At 37.1% G+C, this 21,926-nt stretch overlaps 2 protein-coding genes across 3 annotated transcripts in view; both read left to right on the forward strand.

The window, feature by feature from the left end:
• Positions 1-1,372: 1,372 nt before the first annotated feature.
• LOC116308849 (cation channel sperm-associated targeting subunit tau-like) lies at positions 1,373-11,848 on the forward strand. The gene is made up of 14 exons (XM_031719355.2): positions 1,373-1,430; positions 1,525-1,589; positions 1,807-1,992; positions 2,875-3,003; positions 3,621-3,668; positions 5,490-5,558; positions 5,688-5,776; positions 6,682-6,776; positions 7,017-7,080; positions 8,057-8,141; positions 8,606-8,759; positions 9,442-9,506; positions 11,066-11,205; positions 11,768-11,848. Exons 1-13 carry the CDS (start codon positions 1,400-1,402, stop codon positions 11,087-11,089), a joined length of 1,104 nt encoding a protein of 367 aa, XP_031575215.2. The 5' UTR covers positions 1,373-1,399; the 3' UTR covers positions 11,090-11,205; positions 11,768-11,848.
• Positions 11,849-15,829: 3,981 nt separating this feature from the next.
• The window catches only part of LOC116299814 (discoidin domain-containing receptor 2), a 31,535-nt gene continuing 25,438 nt past the window's right edge, over positions 15,830-21,926 (forward strand). The window contains exons 1-2 of one of the 2 annotated variants that reach the window (XM_089036606.1): positions 15,830-15,923; positions 16,464-16,581. The gene's annotated coding sequence lies outside the window, so the exon portion shown is untranslated. Of the gene's footprint in view, positions 15,924-16,463; positions 16,582-20,388; positions 20,537-21,926 lie in introns of those variants that run through there. The other variant, XM_089036607.1, reaches the window with a different exon arrangement.

A 21,926-nucleotide genomic window follows, 5' to 3' on the forward strand; every position in this document is an offset into this window, starting at 1 on the left:
ATGCTGAAGCTTATTTAACACCTAAGGGACTGTGCAATAATTATCAGGAGGGGGGCTTGAAAAATGAGATATATCAAGCAAAAGATTAGGCAGTACTCCCCTTAAAAACAAAATTTTTAGATCTTACCCCCCTCTGTTACGTTGAAAATAACGTTGAACCCCCCTTCCCCCCCAATGATTACCATCCTTCAATTAGAAATGTTTTTACGTGAATATCTGTTGTCATGCTATTGCAAGCCTGTGCTTACTTGTTCGATGTCCTTTTCTGCAACAAATAGTACTTCATATGAATGTTCAACAAAACCGGCCATTTCAGAGTTATCTGATTCCCCATCCACAAAATACCCGCTCCTAGTTTTGAATTTTCACCTGTTGAAAGGCCATGGATAGTCTTTATGTACAGCAAAAACACGCCCAACTTCTAAAACTTGTTTTCCTCATCTCAATGCCCGAGTGTTTTTTAGTTTTGGAAAATCAGGAACCGTACAAAGATGGACTGGACTGAACTTCGTTTGGATGGATCGTACGGAATCTAATAGTTTTTTTACGCCGAATTTGCAGCATTTATTCTATGATTTTTATTTTATTATAAATAACTAGTGATTCTATTCCGAAATTTTGCAAAAAAATGCTACGAGACGCTCTTGGAGCGTGCACTAGGTTTCCCAATGTGCTGGTATGCTGAAGCTTATTTAAACACCTAATCTTTGTCATGTACCGCTATTTGGGTGGCCTCCTTTGCAGACGTCATAAGAGACCGACACAAATAACGTCTGCAAAGGACGCTACTATTTGGACTTAGCGGGTACTTTGGAACATTTTATGTGTAATTTTCTTTCAGAACTTGCGAACAATTTTTTCCTCACATCAAATTTATTCAAAAGGGCACACCTTTTTTAATGTGTTTTATTTTAATAAAAATGTACTGCTTTTGTATCTCTTGATTAGCAGTGAAGTGGAATGACAGTCGATTAGTAAAACTGTACAGATGCGGTTTCGTAACCGGAGAAAACAGCGTTGCATTACAGACGTCACTAAGTAAAAGGAGACTCTGCTCGTAGGGTATCTAGGGGTATCTAAAAATACACTGACAACAACTAACGTGACCCCAAAGGCTCGTGGCGTCTGACGACATCAATATACTTTTTTCACAAAGAAGCGACATAAATTCGTTTAGAAATATGTTTAAATGTTTTTTTTCGCTAACCGTTCTGAAGTGCTCGATGTTGTTAATCGTGTTTTTGCAAGTGACAATCAATTTCTTTCCGACTGCTTTCCGACTGCTTTCCGACTGCACATGTACAAGGCCAGGTCGGTCAGGCCAGGAACAACATCGCGGCAAGTTTGAAGTAATTACAGCAAAATTTTAATGGTTTGAGCTTTTCTTTTGGACTAAAAGATGCTCGCTGACTTTACTTCAGTCATTCAAGGTATTTCTAAATAGTTTATGATTACTTCTGTTATAAAGATTACGTGTGAACACTCTGTTCTTTGATGATAATTGCATATCGTGATTTCTGTCAGGTGGAGAAGACGTGAAGAAAGACGAAGAAGAAGACTTGCTGTTAAACGAAAAGGCATCTGTACCAGTGAGTAAAGATTTGGGTTTCTCATGAAATACAAAAACATGACAAGAAATGCTCTTTTTTATTACGAGAGGAAGAGTAACCCAAAATTAGAAAGATTTTTACTCATGTCAATAATTTTAAAATTGATTGTAAATATGAGGACGAAAAAAAAAAATGGAGACAACTGGATGTTTCATACTCAGTAAAGCAAATTCTCCTCGATTATTATTTATTATAGACTGGATTATTAGCAATACAGGTGTTTGGGTGTTCAAATCTCTACCTGGACAAGCAGATAATTCCAGATCATTATGGACTGTATGTAAATATCTCTGTTGGAGTCTCCTCTAAAATTACATCTGTCAAGTCTTGTTACAAAAAAGGAAAAGTCATTTGGGATGAAATCAAGAACTTTTCTATTCCTGTAAGTAAATGACACATTTAATTCTAGTGATTAAGTCAAAATTTGGATAAGGATGAGACATTGTTCTTAGCTAAAAGAAATATAGGGTGTGAGCGTGCTTTGTGCAGACTCGTAAAGCATGTGCGAGCTGGGTGAAGACAAGAGAAGTGTTTGCAGAGTGGCTGAGCTAGCTACTAGTGGTCTAGTAGTGATAGAACAGTCTAGTAGCAAAAAGTGCGGTTTTGACAACTAAAACAGTGTAACCTAATTTCAATTTTTTTTGTATCCATTCTTTTGACCAATTGGTAGGTAGCTCTCACCCTCATGATCTACGAGTTAATAGCCCATTTGGCCTTTGACCTCATGGTTTATTGACTTAAAGACTATTCGGATTGTGGGTTTTATTGTTAAAGTGCACCTAACCCCTGATACAATACTTTCAGTATTGATTCTACATAAAGTGAATAGTTGAATAAACTTTCAATACGTAATTGACTGTGACGTCACCCCAGGGTTCATTAAATATGTACAAATTTTGACTGGCTCAGAGAAAAGTCACTAGTGTATGTGTGTGCATATTTTTTTTTTTAAATCTTGTCCTGAATACTTGTGCATACAATTTTGCATGAAACCCTGCTGGACATCATGACAGAGGGTGGTATAAAAGCACGACTACACATACTATGTATGTGTTTAGGATGCATTGACCATTTTATCTAGCTCCTGCTACCAGAGAACCAACGGAAGAAGCGAAGCAATAACATTATTCTTTTGAACACACTAGCATTTTTCCTCTGAGCCCTGTAGTCTAGATTCTATTATGAAGGGTTTGGCAATATTATTTAAGAAAAGAAGTGATGATTATAAGTAGATTACTAATATAAGTGAAAATCTGTCCTATAGGTGTCTAACAAAATAAGCAGTGGACTGAACAACGTCTGTATAGCTGTTATAGGGTTTGATAAACAACAGGTCAGACCTAAATACAGAGTGTTGGGAAAAATTGATTTTCACTTGCACAAGATGGTGAAGGTATGTCTTAGAGTGTGCCTCCTCAATAAACAGAAAAACATAATCTTTAAAATCAATACCAGTACATCGTACATTGTAAAGGAAACATGGGTGACGAAGCAGTGAGAGCGCTCGCCTCTCACCAATGAGACCCGGGTGTCAGTCAGTGCTTTATGTCATGTGTGTAGAGTTGTTTGTTGGTTCTCTCTTGTGCTTCAAGGGTTTTTCTCCGGGTTCTCCGGTTTTCCTCCCTCCTTAAAATCAATGTTTAAATTCCAATTGGAATCTATTGGAAGAACTACTGAGCCACTCCACTGGACTCCACTGTTAAATCCCATTATTTATTAGTTATTATTTGTATACATAAGATAATTTACACAAATGGTTTAGAGTGTTCCCCCCCCCCCCCCCCCATAATTTTAAGTAATTCACACATAAATGTGACCACTGATGAATGGACAATTTGAAACCGGAATTTATGTAAGGGGTACCAAGTATTTGACATAAAATTATTTAACTCTAATGTAACTATAGGTAATGCATTCTAAAAATTACAATGAATGCCGAGAAAGAAAGGAATTAAAGGAGTAAACAGTTATAGATAACAGTAACCTTAACACTGATTTTTTACATTCTAGAAACTATGGTCAATAGATACTTTTGAATTGCAAAACAAGAAAAAGAGGGTAGGTTGCAGAGTCTTTTTTTTGTTTTTAGCTTCTTCCTTGGAGTTTTAAAAGGTATGTCAATGTAACTCTTTTCATTTGTGCGTCCATTGGATGGGTGTGGTCATCTTAGTGTTGGTATTGTTTCATTGACAGTAAGCTGGTGATAAATAACAATGTATGATCTATGTACATATTGGATGGGTGTGGTCATCTTAGTGTCTTTATTGTTCCATTGATAGTATGGAGGTGATATAACCATGTAGGATCTATGCACATATTGGATGGGTGTGGTCATCTAAGTGTCTTTATTGTTTCATTGATAGTATGGAGGTGATATAACCATGTAGGATCTATGCACATTTTGGATGGATATGGTCATCTTAGTGTTGCTAATGTTCCATTGACAGTATGGAGGTGATATAACCATGTAGGATCTATGCACATATTGGATGGGTGTGGTCATCTTAGTGTTGTTATCATTCAATTGCAGTATGCTGGTGATATAACCATGTATGATCTATGCACATATTGGATGGGTGTGGTCATCTAAGTGTCTTTATTGTTTCATTGATAGTATGGAGGTAATATAACCATGTAGGATTTATGTACATATTGGATGGGTGTGGTCATCTAAGTGTCTTTATTGTTTCATTGATAGTATGGAGGTGATATAACCATGTAGGATCTATGCACATTTTGGATGGATATGGTCATCTTAGTGTTGCTAATGTTCCATTGACAGTATGGAGGTGATATAACCATGTAGGATCTATGTACATATTGGATGGGTGTGGTCATCTTAGTGTTGTTATCATTCAATTGCAGTATGCTGGTGATATAACCATGTATGATCTATGCACATATTGGATGGGTGTGGTCATCTAAGTGTCTTTATTGTTTCATTGATAGTATGGAGGTAATATAACCATGTAGGATTTATGTACATATTGGATGGGTGTGGTCATCTAAGTGTCTTTATTGTTTCATTGATAGTATGGAGGTGATATAACCATGTAGGATTTATGCACATATTGGATGGGTGTGGTCATCTTAGTGTTGTTAATGATCCATTGACAGTATGCTGGTGATATAACCATGTATGATCTATGCACATATTGGATGGATATGGTCATCTAAGTGTCTTTATTGTTCCATTGATAGTATGGAGGTGATATAACCATTTATGGTCTATGTACATATTGGATGGGTGTGGTCATCTAAGTGTCTTTATTGTTCCATTGATAGTATGGAGGTGATATGACCATGTAGGACCTATGCACATATTGGATGGATGTGGTCATCTTAGTGTTGTTATTGTTCCATTGACAGTATGCATTATGGAGGTGATATAACCATGTAGGATCTATGCACATACTGGATGGGTGTGGTCATCTTAGTGTTGTTATTGATCCATTGACAGTATGGAGGTGATATAACCATGTATGATCTATGCAAATATTGGATGGGTGTGGTCATCTAAGTGGTGTTATTGTTCCATAGACAGTATTCTGGTGATATAACCATTTATGATCTATGTACATATTGGATGGGTGTGGTCATCTTAGTGTTGTTATTGTTCCATTGACAGTATGGAGGTGATATAACCATGTAGGATCTATGCACATATTGGATGGGTGTGGTCATCTAAGTGTCTTTATTGTTCCATTGATAGTATGGAGGTGATATGACCATGTAGGACCTATGCACATATTGGATGGGTGTGGTCATCTTAGTGTTGTTATTGTTCCATTGACAGTATGCTGGTGTTATAACCATGTAGGATCTATGTACATATTGGATGGGTGTGGTCATCTTAGTGTTGTTATTGTTCCATTGCAGTATGCTGGTGATATAAGCATAGAATTTGCTTTTGTCTATGGAACTTTTGGATATGGATTATCAAGTCAGGTGAACATATGATATGTTGATACCTTTAGTAATCTATTAGCCCTCAAAGTTTGTTAAGCTTAATCAAAATAAAGCTTAAATAAAAAGTGCACTTAATTGAAGCAGGATTTGTCATGAATATCCACACAGATAGAGAATATTCACTCACCAAAAGAAATGGTTAATCAAAGTGCATTTCCTAGACTAGAGCCACCAGATACCACACTGAATGTTTTAGGGTGAGTAATTATTCCACCACTATTAGCACTTGCAGTATTATTGAGATATCCAGCTGATCTGAAATATTGGTGCGAAAATGACATCACTGCAAAACTGAGGTCCCTGCGAAATTTGATCAGCAAAAAATAAAAACATGCCCACCATTGCAATAAAAATATATAACTTATGAATATATCCTGTCACTGTTATAAAGTGCACATTAGCAGAGTTATTTTTTCATTTGGTGGCCTGGAAATCCGTTATTTCAAGAGTTTTGCAATTTTCTCAATTCAGATTGGCTAACATTTTTTCTCAGATCAGGTGGATAACCTCAAAAAATCACCACCTGTCTGGCTCATTTGGGTGTGTTTGGTGTGTTTCAAGCCGCAGATTAGCCAAATACTCACTATCTCAGTAGTACAGCAACTGCCTTTGCTCTAAACATATATGCTACTCCTTTTTTGTATCTTGTAAACATCTGTAAATTTGTCAATTTCCAATTTAAGTTTTCTTGGACAACATAATGCCTAATGTAATGAATCTTATTAGGTATTATTAAAGTAAAGGTGCTCTTTCTAGTTCTGACATAAGTTGATCACCAAGTTCAATTTATTTGGCTTTCTCAGGGTATACCATATTTATACAACTATATATTTATTTATCTACTGTATAGAGGCTTTGCACTATCACAAGATGACAGCCATGACAGGAGGCACAACAAGAGAGTCGTTTTCCCCTGGGAAAATGAAAAATCTTTCTCATGTAAATTAGATTAGACCAGATTCAATTGTTCCTGCCTCCTGTCATGGCAGTTATCACATGATGGTGCAAAGCCTCTATTCACTTGTATGTAAAATCATGTGGGATTTTCTATGTTATACCACTCAAAACCATTGTATAACTTAGTTATATATTTATATTACAGAGTGTCATGCATACCCAGAAAAGTAACGCATCCAAAATTCATTCCATTTGCCACCAAAGTCTTGGATTTGGAACCTGACATCAGTCCAACCTATGGTAAACTATTTATTATTATTTTATGAATTAACCATCTTTTAATAATAAGCCTGGGAAGCATTCTTTTTTTCTCTCAAAGGAACCTGTCTTAGCATATTCCTCTTCTTTTCCTCACTTGTTTTCACTGTTTTAGGTTTCTTTCCATTGCAGGGGACTGTTTTGCATAGATTTTCTTTACTTGGATTTTATGAAATATATTCAATATTTTAATTTATTTCCATTCTCTTACATCATTTTTAGGAATGAGAGTTTTCCCTCAAGATATTTTCAAGACACGTCACACATTGAACCAAAAGATGACCAGGTAAATGAACATGATGATCAGGATTTGACCTGCAGTGTCGCCCAATATGGAATTCTTGATTTAAATTGTTCTGCAATAATGGGCTTGGATGAATCCAATAAGTATATAATGACCATCTTTTATAAGTTTTAATTTTTTTCCCTAACTCATAAATATTTTGGGCTTTTTGTTTATTTTCTGCAGCTAATTGTTGAACTGCAAAGAATGGTGGCAAAACCATATTTTGCATTCTTTACCATACATTTATTACATAGGTGTGGTTTCCATAAACATTGATTTTTGAATAAAAAGTTTTTCCAAAACTCAACAATTATTTTAGACATTTTATCCATCTATGGCATGCTGGAGGGCATCCTAAAGCCCTAAGACAGCTTAAATCAGCATAATCATGAAAAACTGAGGGTATGCAAGGGATTGTCCCACCAAAATCTTGTACAGTGTCATCCTCAGAAACTCGGGGGTAAAGTTCTGTTGCTAGTTTCTCACTCCCTGAAAAAATACCCCTGTGTAAAAAGTCTGTTATAGCTTGTTCCAGGCATCAAAATTTGAAATAATTCCATCACATGCTTGTTTACATATACTTGATGCTTATTGGTCGACCCCAGCAGGTCGACCAATCAGGAAAGAGATTGATTCGGACTTCTGGATCAAGCTCTAACAGACTTCATGCCCATGGGCAATTTTTCTGGGAGCGAGAAAGAAGCGGTAGAATCTTACCCTTGGGCTCCCGAGGATGGTATAGCATGTAATAGAAAGTAAGAAATTTTGGTGTGATTATCCTGTGAAATTCCTAAATACTTAGATGGACAGCAAAGATCTACTGCTGCATCTTTTAGTTGATTTCAAATGAGGCCTTACACTACTGTAATTAGGATGCATATTGGGTCATGAACAAGCTTATCACACCCAAAAAATACCTGTTGACTGTTGACCGTTGCTTAGAAAGATTCAAAGACTAATCTAATTTTTTTTCCAGACTGAAACAAAATTGTGCAGAATACTCTTTACTGAGCAACAGAGTAAAAAGAATCAGCTACCTCAAGAAGATGATGTCAGAAAAGGTGAAGTATTGTATCAACAACAAAAACCCACTGCATCAATAGCAATTTATAACTGTTCTGTTGAATTTTGTAGGGGTTGATTTGTCTTATGTATGATCCGTGCCTCCCCATTATTATACAGCTATTTCAAAAGAGGTTGGTGAAGGTTTTGATGCATGTTGTATACCAAGGCCAAAATGCACAATGGACAATGCAAATCCAATCAGCAAAAGGTCACAATGGTATGGAATTCTTCCATATTTTCTCTGCACATTTTTTCGTCATATTCTCTTCTGTGAATGTGCTGACATTATTTACATATGAATATAATACATTTCAAGCTTGGCAAGCAACATGCAGCATGCAATAAGCAGCATGCATCTAAAACTTCACCAACCTTTTTTGAAAGCAGTTATATCTAATATAAATTATATTATTTTTAAAACATGTATTCCTAAAACTTTGTGTTTGAATTTATCTTACAGGAAACAAAACACAGTACATTGAATCAGATTTTCGAACAGGAAAGCGACTCTGATTCCAGTGAAGAAAGGTCCAACATTGGTGCAGAAACAACTGTAGGTTTGTCAGGAGCTCTAGCAAAGACGGCTAACATGGCATTCCTAGCTGGAGCACCAGGTAATTTGAAACAGGAATTGTGGAATTTTACTAATACCATTTTTGGAATCTCAGTGTAAAGGCACAATTACACAGAGCAATTTTCTTTGCAACTTGTCTCGCAATGGCGAGACAAGTTGCAGCAATCGTTGCAAAAAGTAAAATTCGTTTTTAGTTTTGGCAGCAATTGAGTCTCTGTTGAACCATGTAAACACTCTTGTGACTGAATTTTGTCACATTGCTGTTGCATGACAATTTGCAGAGAAAATTTCTTTATGTAATCATGCCTTTTAAAAACCTTTAAAAAAAATTAGGGTCCAATCAGAGTTGGGTTAGGAAAAATAGAACATGGCATACTCACCAGCTCACTCCCCAACACTCTCCAAATAATGACCAGTCCCTTATGTGCTTTGGTAAACTTGTCTGTCTTGACTTGATTGCTTGAATGGTGTACAATTTTTGACAGTTTCTAGATAAAAAAGTTTAGGATGAAAAAAATTTATGATGTGATTTTGTAACATTTTGAATTATGGGTTGTTCGAGAAGGAAATGAAAATTAATTCTCAAATGTTATAGTTACTAGTATCAGAAGTTTGTAATAATTATAAATAAATGTAGTTCATTTGATAAGAAAATGTGTTTGCATAACATTATAAGGCCCATAAATATGCGCCCCAGTCATCATGAATATGTTTTGTTTTAGGTGTAATGCAGCGACGCAATGTACGGCCAAGTGTTGTACCATCAGATACTGACCTTGCTAGTGAGGTATGTTGAATCTCAAATATCAATGATAAAAAGTACGTACTAACTTGTGGGTAATTTGTACTAATTTGAACTGATTTATTTATTCAAAAACATAAGAGTAATAGCATATACAATGATTGATGCCGGGGCTCATGGGGCATTAAAAGTTAAGAAAATACCACTGATGTAACAATAGACATTGAACTATTTTGCATTTTGCTCAGAAATAGCAATTTTGTAGCTAACTATTGTTCTTCATAGTGTGTCCTGAAGGGGTGTGCTAATATAAACCTTTATTTTTTTATTTCACTATTTGCCCTAAGTGCTTTACAATAATCCCATTTCCCATTTTCCTAATCCCATTTCCCATCCAAATGGTTTTACAAATCCCAATTCCCAGTGCCCAATTCCCAAACGTTTTTCTTTAAAAACATTTTCACATTCCTTTTTTCCCCCATTTCTAATAACCTAAAGCCCATTTGTCCCAGGGCAAAATAGACAAATCCCAGCCCCCGTTTTACCCCTTCAGGACCCTCTTCATACTGTGCTGTCTTCTTATTGTCGGACTGCAAGATGGTGGGGTCTTCAGAGGGGAGGGTCATCATTAGTATTTTGGGTTTATCGTAGGGTTTTGAACGTCAAGGAAGGTTCCTCCTTTTTTTAATTCACATTTTTTTTCGATAGGCAGCCATGAAAACATCAACTTGCATTTTAAAAAGAATTGCCCAGACCAACCCCATCCTACATTATACTGGTTAAGCAATGTAATGCAAATTGGAAATTTAGACAACGATTACCAATATTCAATCTTTTCTGTTCATTTTTGTTTCAAAATATTTTATTTGAGAAACAAATAAAACAATTGTACAAACACTAAAAGTGTGCAACATAAATACCACTAAATACTGCTAAATTATGCTAATCCTATTGTTTTCTATTGTTTAATTAGCACTATTTACTACTAAATATTGCAAAGTGTTACACGCTTTTAGTGTTTGTACTCTAGTAAGTTTGTGAGTTGTTTGTATAGACGAAAGAGACAGTGAGATTGATTTATTAGGGAGATGTACAGGAAGACAGCGTAGATACTGAAAACCAGACTGAAAAAACAGGTAGAAATGCTGTTGATGTATCTTACGCAGTTTCTTTTTACGGTCGTCACGCAACAATCTTTCCCTTGCGTGACTACCTTGAAAATGGTTGCGCAGGAGGCTAGTAGAGTAGTTGCTTTTGTATTTTGCCAGAAAGCATTTTTTATTGCCTTATTCTCTTAGCACTGTAGCAACGCTATGTAAAAAGGCGCACGGGTTTCCTCTGGGGGATGAAAAAGGGGAATGCGCATGGGCTTTGGAACTCCAAATGCTAACATCGTCCTTGACTTACTGCAACGAGAAAAAGAGAATCATATCAGCCCAGATGTTATTTCAAGTTTTGATCTGTGAGGTAGCCGTGTCTAGACTTAGATCTGTGCACGTGTTACTTCAGGGTTTGATAAAATTGATGTAAACAAATGCCCCGTTAATTTATTTTGTTCTCATACTCTCGATATGTACTCGATATTATTATTTTTTGTTCATCAGACAAACCAACAATGGATACTCTAACCGTTGAGACTGGAGGTTTACGTGGATTATTGGACCGTGTTCTGTCTTTCAGTAAGCGCTCACAAACGAAACTTCAAACTCAGAGTGCCGAGGAAGACACTCAGGATACACAAGAGGTATAAGGCGCACTTGCGCCCCACCTTAATTTATTCTTAATAACGTGCCCGGTATAATGTCGACTTGCGCTCGATCTTATACATTCATTCTTAATAACGTGCCCGGTATAATGTCGACTTGCGCTCGATCTTAATTTATCCTTAATAACGATCGCGGAATCGTCGTCACAACAAAGTAGGTTTTGATGGTTGTCAATCAAAGTGTTTCCATGACATTGTCGGTACAAGAAGCTTCGAAGGACACATGCCCATGTAATGCCATTGAAAGGCCTTGATCAGTTCACAATCACATCGTCGCAACGACAAATTGTATGAATTCATGTGATACTAGGCCAGATTCATTAAAGTTGTCGAAAGTAGATAGATAGAAAATAGATCATTCCAAGATCCAAAGGAAATTATGGGCATACATGTTAACACGAATATCGAGCTGTGGAATGACTGAGAAACATCAGTTTTTCCAGCTATTCTTGGATCTTGGAATGACCTTTCTTGTCACGGTCATCTCCTTTTGGCTCTTGATAACCATTTTAAAAGTATATATGTATATTTGTATTTATAGGTTGAGGTACCCGAGGTTGCAGTTTTAGTAGACTCTCATGGCCGAAGAAGGGGGATGCAAACAGAAAACATACAAGGCTTATCCATCGATCCTCAGAGAGGCAAGTATGAGGATATGTGAGACATTAAACAAAACTAAATATCCTGAGGTGCATAGTGCATCAAGGGCAAAGAGTGAAAACAGAAAACATACAAGGCTTATCCATCGATCCCCAGACAGGCAAGTGTGAGGATATGTGTGACATTAAACAAAACTAAATATCCTGAGGTGCGTAGTGCATCAAGGACAAAGAGTGAAAACAGAAAACATACAAGGCTTATCCATCGATCCCCAGACAGGCAAGTATGAGGATATGTGTGACATTAAACAAAACTAAATATCCTGAGGTGCATAGTGCATCAAGGGCAAAGAGTGAAAACAGAAAACATACAAGGCTTATCCATCGATCCCCAGACAGGCAAGTGTGAGGATATGTGTGACATTAAACAAAACTAAATATCCTGAGGTGCATAGTGCATCAAGGGCAAAGAGTGAAAACAGAAAACATACAAGGCTTATCCATCGATCCCCAGACAGGCAAGTGTGAGGATATGTGTGACATTAAACAAAACTAAATATCCTGAGGTGCGTAGTGCATCAAGGGTGCAAGGGATGCAAACAGAAAACATACAAGGCTTATCCATCGATCCTCAGACAGGCAAGTGTGAGGATATGTGTGACATTGAACAAAACTAAATATCCTGAGGTGCGTAGTGTATCAAGGGCAAAGGGTGAAAACAGAAAACATACAAGGCTTATCCATCGATCCCCAGACAGGCAAGTGTGAGGATATGTGTGACATTAAACAAAACTAAATATCCTGAGGTGCGTAGTGCATCAAGGGCAAAGAGTGAAAACAGAAAACATACAAGGCTTATCCATCGATCCCCAGGCAGGCAAGTGTGAGGATATGTGTGACATTAAACAAAACTAAATATCCTGAGGTGCGTAGTGCATCTAGGGTGCAAGGGATGCAAACAGAAAACATACAAGGCTTATCCATCGATCCCCAGACAGGCAAGTGTGAGGATATGTGTGACATTGAACAAAACTAAATATCCTGAGGTGCGTAGTGCATCAAGGGCAAAGAGTAAAAACAGAAAACATACAAGGCTTATCCATCGATCCCCAGGCAGGCAAGTGTGAGGATATGTGTGACATTAAACAAAACTAAATATCCTGAGGTGCGTAGTGCATCTAGGGTGCAAGGGATGCAAACAGAAAACATACAAGGCTTATCCATCGATCCCCAGACAGGCAAGTGTGAGGATATGTGTGACATTGAACAAAACTAAATATCCTGAGGTGCGTAGTGCATCTAGGGTGCAAGGGATGCAAACAGAAAACATACAAGGCTTATCCATCGATCCCCAGGCAGGCAAGTGTGAGGATATGTGTGACATTAAACAAAACTAAATATCCTGAGGTGCGTAGTGCATCTAGGGTGCAAGGGATGCAAACAGAAAACATACAAGGCTTATCCATCGATCCCCAGACAGGCAAGTGTGAGGATATGTGTGACATTAAACAAAACTAAATATCCTGAGGTGCGTAGTGCATCAAGGTTAAAGGGTTAAGGAGAGGGAAAAATAGAAAGCAAAGCCGCAAAGATGCAAAGGAAAGGGGAGAACGGAACTGAACGAAGCAAGACACAACGATCCTAATACCCAAACTTGTCTTTCTTTTCCCTCTTCCCCTTTCCTCCAAACCCGCCGAGTATCTTTCAGAAATTTAAAAAGAAAAAAGAAATTCATTTTCTTGATATTTGATCATTAATGTTTACCCACAATTGGCCTTTGCAAAATTTAAAATAAGATTGATAACGTACTCATAGAAGTTTCGTTAAGCTGTACTATTAACTTCTTCTACGTAAGTATTTCGGCTCAAAACTAAAAGTAAACACTTGCTATGACTTAGCCTCCAGCACATGCGTCCTTAAGATGCGATTACACGGAGCAATTTTCTCGCAACGGCATAAAGTTGCATGGAGCATTGCAGCGTGTAACCAACAGCGCCATTTTTGAAAAATGTTGCGAGACAAGTTGCAGCAATCGTTGCGAAAAGTGGAATTCGTTTCTACTTTTGGCAACGATTGCGTATCCGTTGCACCGTGTAAACACTCTTGCAACTTTTGTAGCAACTCATTTGCGATGCAAGTTGCAGAGAAAATTGCTACGTGTAATCGCGGATTTATGGTCGATCATCCAACGCGAGGGAAATGGCGTTGCGCTTATACGAAGTAACGACCCGAAGCACGTCTTTGTTTTAATTTAATTTTCTATTCGTATTTTCCATTTACAGATCAAGACGATGATGAGCAGAATGCATAACTAAATGCCAGAGAGGCAGCATTTGAGGTCAAACTGTATGTAAAAACATGTCTTTAATGAACAGGGGACAGTTTAGCCAAAAGGTTGTTTGGATATTCAATTTAAAGCTTACATACTTCCTTATCTTATTCTATAAATTCTCCTGCAATTGAATCAGTAGGTGATAAATGTGTTACGATTTTAACATGCTTGTGCCCACCATAATGATTTTGTACCTCTAGTGAAGGTGCTTTGATTATCCAAAAACAAGAGCAGAAATATTGTTTTTACAGTTGCTGCAAATTTTTTTATTTAGAGATTTAAAATAACCTTTTACCAAAACCTTTTTCCAAATTCGGTTTTTCTGATTTTTGAAAATATTTGATCCCTGCGCACTTAATAAGAGCCTGTGCGCACTTATTTTGCTTCAAAGTTGTTTATTCCTCGTAGTTACCAAGGTTTTACGAAATATTTCTCTTCATTCTATGTGAAACCTCAAGAGACTTCAAACTTTTAAGTAACATTAATAGTTCAGTAAAGTTTTTCTGTGAACCAGTTTTCTTCGTTATGTGTTAACCGGCTTACTCAGCTGAAAAATCACCAAAACAAAATTGATACTAGAATAGCATTAGTCTAGGTCAGCTTTGCGTTGAAATTTATCATATTCTCTCTCGCATTTGTATTAATTACTAACAAATTATTGCAACGAGGAAAGAAAAACTGGAGGCGAAGTCTCCGCAACGCCAGATGGCATTCAAAAAGATCACGAGGACAAGTAATCGAAGTGCTCAGACTAAGATGGATTGTTTTTATGTGTTATGCCAAAAGATTGTTGTTAAAGCAGGCATCAGTCTGGTTATACCTGCCTGGTTGTGTCTTCGGTCTGGTTATGCCTGCCTGGATGTGTCTTCAGTCTGGTTATGCCTGCCTGGTTGTGTCTTCAGTCTGGTTATGCCTGCCTGGATGTGTCTTCAGTCTGGTTATGCCTGCCTAGCTGTGTCTTCAGTCTGGTTATGCCTGCCTGGATGTGTCTTCAGTCTGGTTATGCCTGCCTGGCTGTGTCTTCAGTCTGGTTATGCCTGCCTGGCTGTGTCTTCAGTCTGGTTATGCCTGCCTGGATGTGTCTTCAGTCTGGTTATGCCTGCCTGGCTGTGTCTTCAGTCTGGTTATGCCTGCCTGGACGTGTCTTCAGTCTGGTTATGCCTGCCTAGCTGTGTCTTCAGTCGTGCTTTACCAGAGGTGATGATTACTTAGATGCTCTCGACCACCCCAACAATTAGCGAATTCTCCTACCACTACGTATTTATTTAATCTTAAACAAACCACTGTGTACAAAATACAATTTCGAAATACAACATAAGAGTCACTACCAACGGCTGTGAAAGATACGCTCAAGATCATACTTCATTTATACTTTCAAACTCGATACTCAAACCTTACTTTCATCTCAGAGGGGAAAAAATCGCCTTAGGTTAGTATTAATGACAACTATTTCAGTATTGATTTATTTGGATTTTATGCTCTGTTCTTCAATTTAATGCTTTTTACTTTCATTATTGACCTTGATAATTGTTGCTTCCGGAACTGAGCATTTTTGCTGCCAAATTAATGTTTCGTGCACGGCTGAACAAGCCAGGAGGAGCCAAGAGCCACTCCAGCATATAAATCCACAGACGTTTCTAGATTTTGTTGCGATTATAAGCATCACAACACGAGAGAACCATTTATTGAAATTTTATAATGCTATGTTATTTATTTCAGTCTTCCAGTATTGCTTGATTCTTTGGTTCACAGAAGATCATCATCATGTAAGTACGAAACACTTTTTTTCCTCTCTTCATTCCTTGTTCTTTCAGTATTTCATTCTCCGCGGAGGATAGTCTAATGAGATACCCATTAGTCAGAACAGTTTTTGCACGGTACGACATGCTATTTCTTTTAGTTTATAAATAGTTTTTAACAGTTAGATGTTTTTTTATTTTTGTATCGATGAATGCTTTTCCAGATTTTTTCAACATAATTTCTTTTTTCATAGTATTTTTGATTTGGTTTACCTTCCACGTATACATTATAGAGACCTTTAGCACGAAGTTCTTGCTAGCCCCACAAACCTCAAACTGCAGTTCGAAGTCAGGCGTTTTCCTTCAAACTTTCGACATTTATCAAGGCGTCATAACGAAGTTGTCTTTGGAAGAGTGGCCATATTAAATTTTATCGATGCCGAGTGTTTCTCCGTGTTTGCGGGCGTTGGTAGGGACCTGATTCCTAGCGGTTACAGTTTAGCGGTTAGCGGTAAACACGATGCTAAGGGTCTCTAAAATCCTAAGGTGAACTGCTTTCTTCTACAGTGAATAACCATTGGAACACTGACCAACCAAACCCGGGTTTTACCTACCAAACTTACCTATCAAACTCTTGCAAAACCGACCAAACCGTTGGTACACCGACCAAACTCGTGGCATAAATGTGAGTACTTTTGCCTTGCTATCTTTAATTTTATAAACCTTATATTTCTTCATAATTGAAAGTGGATCCAACGAAAACCATTAAAAAAATCTTTATAAAAACTAAAAGTTATATCCAATATTCAAGTATTCGATAAACAGTGAGAAACAAAATGCCGGATTCCATTTTTCTCTACTGACTTAATAATGTAGTCATACTAGTATACTGTCCTATGCACTAGCTTATTATCATTATCTGTTATAATTATCATTACTGATAGTAATGGTCTTTGTAAGGTTTTGATAAGATCCTGTGATCAGTATAATGTGCTATACTATACTATACTATACTCCCCAGCACTCATATTCGCCGTTGGTAGGCTCGCTGTCAGAGGTGGTATCTTTACAACTGGCCCCTATAATCTAATACAATACGCCCATGGTCACAGTAGGACACACTATTATAGGGATTCGTTTGGTTTTCAGTTGCACCTCTGTGCTGATCTAAATATCTAATGACGGGTGAAGAGATGGAACCTCGTTTCATCTGACCAACAAACAAGGATCAAAGTACAACCCAAAGATTGACTATCGACCCCTTGCTAGGTTGCTTGCAGACCGAATTTAACTCTCTTTAACGAGAGCTAAATTAGGTCTACACACAGGCTACCCCTTGCAGGATATTGCCAATGCACCTCAATTCAAAGGACAAAACAATAAAATTTTACGATTGCTTTGTCCTCTGAATTGAGCGGCTGTGGGAAGATGTCTATATCACACACATAAAATAATAGATTAGCGTAGCCGTTGATCGTGTGGGTCCTAATGACGCACGAAGAATGACTTCAATGAACTGTTCTGACATCGGCCGCGGGTAACCAAACTAAATTCATCAAATCTCCATCCTTGAAGTGAAATCATTGCTTCGTGGTCAGAAAGATGTATCATCTTGCGCGCGCAGTTTTGATTCGATACTCGATACCAGTTTTTGCAACTCCCATTATTTAACAGATCAAAAGCAGTTTTCCGTGTTTGATACTCTGATCAAAACACGCAGGATATTGAGAGAACACGAGAGGAGCGTAGGAAACCACGACGCATAGTATAGAGTATCAAACACGAAAAAAAATTTTTTGATCTGTTTTATAAAGTAACAAACACGCCAAAAAACGAAAACAATATTGTATTATTCTATGGCGCGCGGAATGGTTCAAAATTGTCATTTCGATGTAGTTGAATATTTGTTTGTCAATTGCGTTACTTCGCTTGAATGTGTACACTTATCAGTGCATTACATTACACAAGCACGTTCTATATGTTTTTTTTTTTTTGTCAATCAATGCTTATAAAAATAGTCAATCACCAAAACTCGGTCAATTCAGCAAAAAACTCTGTCGATTACAAAAACTCGGTCAATTCCAAAAACTCTGTCAATTACAAAACTCGGTCAATTCAGCAAAAAACTCGGTCAATTACAAAAACTCGGTCAATTACAAAAACTCTGTCGATTACAAAAACTCGGTCAATTCCAAAAACTCTGTCGATTACAAAACTCGGTCAATTCAGCAAAAAACTCGGTCAATTACAAAAACTCGGTCAATTCAGCAAAAAACTCGGTCAATTACGTAACAATAAGCACGTGTCATATGTCTTTTGTCAATCATCACGCGTAAAACTCTGTCGATTCAGCAAAAAAACTTTGTCGATTCAGCAAAACCTTTTCGATTACGTAACACAGGTAAGCACAAGATATGTCTTTTTTTTGTCAATCATCACGCGTAGCATCCAAAGCTCCTCTCAGTCGACGTCGGAAATACTATATGAAATACCATATTCCATTGTTTTTTTGGTCTTAGTTTGACTGTTAGTCACTAAATACGCGGCCGGTCAAGTAAAAGTAAGAGTTAGTTAGCGAGAACGGAGGCATTTAGCTATATACAGACCGAGTTTTTGGAATTGACCGAGTTTTTTGCTGAATTGACCGAGTTTTTTGCTGAATTGACAGAGTTTTTGTAATTGACCGAGTTTTTTGCTGAATTTGACCGAGTTTTGTAATCGACAGAGTTTTTGGAATTGACCGAGTTTTTGTAATCGACAGAGTTTTTGTAATTGACCGAGTTTTGGAATTGACAGAGTTTTTGGAATTGACCGAGTTTTTGTAATCGACAGAGTTTTTTGCTGAATTGACCGAGTTTTTTGGAATTGACAGAGTTTTCGTAATTGACCGAGTTTTGGTGATTGACTATTTTTATAAGCATTGATTGACAAAAAAAAACAACATATAGAACGTGCTTGTGTAATGTAATGAACTGATAAGTGTACACATTCAAGCGAAGTAACGCAATTGACAACAAATATTCAATTACATCGAAATGACAATTTTGAACCATTCCGCGCGCCATATTATTCTGATGTTTTTGTAAAGGATGACGCGAGCGTGTTTTGATACCCTCATCAAACTTGATTTTTCACCAATCGTAGCGCGCGTATTATCCCAATTATCTTATAAAGCTTTTTCGCGTTCGACATATAGTGAGTGCCAGCTTTAAAAACAATGGCGTTTGCTTGTGGAACCTTCTCGTAACAAAAAGCAGACCGCAACATAAAACGAATTATTTTATGTACGATATCTGGGCTTTCCTGAGTCTTTATTTTTCTAATAGACCCGGTATCCCAATTCGAAACTATCTTCTGCTCTAGCTGTATTTAGGCATTGTTTTGTTATGGAAACGAAATTATGTTGATGAGCATTTCGATGTGCTTAGACATTTATTCCACGCTGTTGTTATTGCTGTGAAAAAAACATTTCTTGTGAGTTATGATATCTGCGGCTACCCTGCAAGCAGAGTCTCTTAACATTATTTCGTGACATGGTTAGGCTAGTATATAATATACTTTACTAATGTCCCATATGTAACTACATCAATACATATTACACTCATAACTCTCCTCAAATTCAATCTTTATTTCTATTTTTTTGTCATTCCTATTCGAACCTATTATTAAATAACCTATTATCATTGTAGGCCATCTGCCCATTTGCTTATGTCCCGCACTAAGGTATTGTGGGCATAACCTTGACCTGTCCTATGCTCGTCACCAGTTAATGGACATCAATACACTAGTCAGTTGACCGTGGCTTTGGTCTTCTAAACTGGCTCTATTCCAGTAGTTTGTAGTAAAATCGTCACACTACGTTGTCGTTTGTCTTATATTCAATATCCTGTCACGTTGATCTAAACTGTCCTTAGAAAGCTGCGATGGAGGTTATGACCGGACGCATTGCTTTCGGACCTTTTTGTGTTGCTCCAAGAATATACGTAGAGTTTCCTGTTCTGGAAAATTCTTGTGTTATAGCCCGGGGAGATTTTGCATACATCTGCTCGAGGAACACGATTTTGTTTTATGCTACCTTAGTCTGAAGGCCCCTCCTCTTCTCCTCCCACATGACCGCCCTCTTGCTTTGACGCGTCTTTTGTTTCCCTTACTATAGTCCTCTTGTGGCGCTGCCTTTCGTAGGCACTATAGCGTTTTAATTTTTAATATTCTCTTGTCTTGTTTCTTGTTTTGTATTTTGTTGTTGTTATTATAATTTAAATTTTTGTTAGGGTGCACATAATTTGGAGCCAAGCTCTGTTGTGCTTACCCCTTCCATGATAGCTTAGGAACTTAGATAATTGTCATGGATAAAGTTATGTAAATAAATAAATTAAGATTCCTTTCATTTTTTCAAATTACGTTGATGATGTTATTTGCAACCTTAGATGCAATCGCAACGACCAACTGAGTTACGTAAACTTGACAGAAAACTTTAGATTCCTTTGCCATAATTACTACATCACCGTGGAGTTAACCTTAGAGGGCATTGTTACCATTCATTCTGTGTACAGGATCATCTATTTACAAACGAATGTTATCCTCCTGCATATAGCACGAATTTCAGGATTTCAGTAACTACGTCAAATAGAGCAGCCAAGGTCAGTCCCTAACGAGATGACTCCACTACTCTCATCACACAACAGATTCCATTGCGTATTACAAATACTTCCATGTGTCAATGGAATCCCCCGATCAACTTTGGGCTTATATCAAAAAATAGAGAATCTCCTTAAGGTAATGGTTTTAAAGTCAGCGGTAAAAACATCGACAAGCTGGCACGTTATTAAACATCACGTACCTTTACTTGCCCATGTCTTTCTTTATCATCCATCATCCATATCCTTACGCTAACCTTCGATAATAATTTGCTTTCTCCGTCATCCATTAATTTTTACCTTTTTATCTATTTCCATTCTTTTCCCTTTCTTCTTCGTGTTTCCTTTCATCCATATTTTCTCTTAATTATTCTCCTTCCTCTTCCCTTTCATTCTCTACGTTTGTCTTTTTTTCTCGTTTGCATATCTCATCTCTTCTCTCATTTCGTTTCTCTTCACTTTTGTCCTTCCTTTACGAATTCCTATACATATATGTCGTTTTTCTCATTTTTTCTCATTTTTTTCTTTCATGCATCTCATTTTTCCTCAGTAATACTACTCTTTTCCATTTTCTTTTTCTTCTCTTTCTTTTTAAATTCTTATACATATCTATCATTGTTCTCATTTCTCAATTTTTTCTTTCATGCATCTTATCTTCCCTCAGTAATACTCTTCCATTTCTTTTCACTTTTTTCCTTTCTTTTCAAATTACCGTACATATCTATCATTTTTCTCATCTCTAATTCTTTCTCTCCCATGCATATCTTATCTTCCCTCAGTAATACTTCTCTCTTCCATTTCATTTCTCTTTACATTTTTTCTTTTTCAAATTCCTGTACATATCTATCATTTTTCTCATTTCTCATTTTACTTCTCCCATGCATATTCTATTCTATCCTCATTAATAATTCTCTTCCATTCCCTTTCATCACAATTTTCATTCATTTTCCAATTTCTTTATATATAGACCCAATCCTTTCTTCCCTCCCATCCAGATTCTATTCTCATTTCCCTTTCCGTTTCTGAATCCTATAAAACCCTGTTTCTCTTCAATGCATTGACGAGCATTGATTATTTTCGCTGAACTTTGACTTTTAACCGAAATATAAGCTGTTCACGATTGACATACTGAAATATATGAAAATGTACTCGTACCAACTAGTAACAATATCTAAAGCTTACCACCATGAACAAATCAGGGATGGACAAAATCCTCACCATCCAATCCTCACCATCCAAACGCTTAAATACAGAAACTATTCAAGAGTCACATTACTACGCGTTTCCATCTCCTACGAAGTTTTCACTATTAGAATATATACCTCGAATAATATAACACGAGCTACAAGCACACATGACCTTACAAGACATGGAACAATTCCAAAAGCACTCC

The sequence above is a fragment of the Actinia tenebrosa genome, unplaced genomic scaffold (assembly GCF_029948245.1).
Source record: "Actinia tenebrosa isolate PJP-AT-01 unplaced genomic scaffold, QUT_ActTen_1.0 PGA_scaffold4__44_contigs__length_22323623, whole genome shotgun sequence".
NCBI lineage: Eukaryota > Metazoa > Cnidaria > Anthozoa > Actiniaria > Actiniidae > Actinia > Actinia tenebrosa.

What these genes read in the sequence shown, in the direction of transcription:
- LOC116308849 (XM_031719355.2), top strand. Translation starts at nt 1,400, where the DNA reads ATGCTCGCTGACTTTACTTCAGTCATTCAAG. An exon ending in ACGAAAAGGCATCTGTACCA is followed by an intron (nt 1,590 to 1,806) that starts GTGAGTAAAGAT and finishes TATTTATTATAG; the next exon opens with ACTGGATTATTAGCAATACA. An exon ending in TGACATCAGTCCAACCTATG is followed by an intron (nt 6,777 to 7,016) that starts GTAAACTATTTA and finishes CATCATTTTTAG; the next exon opens with GAATGAGAGTTTTCCCTCAA.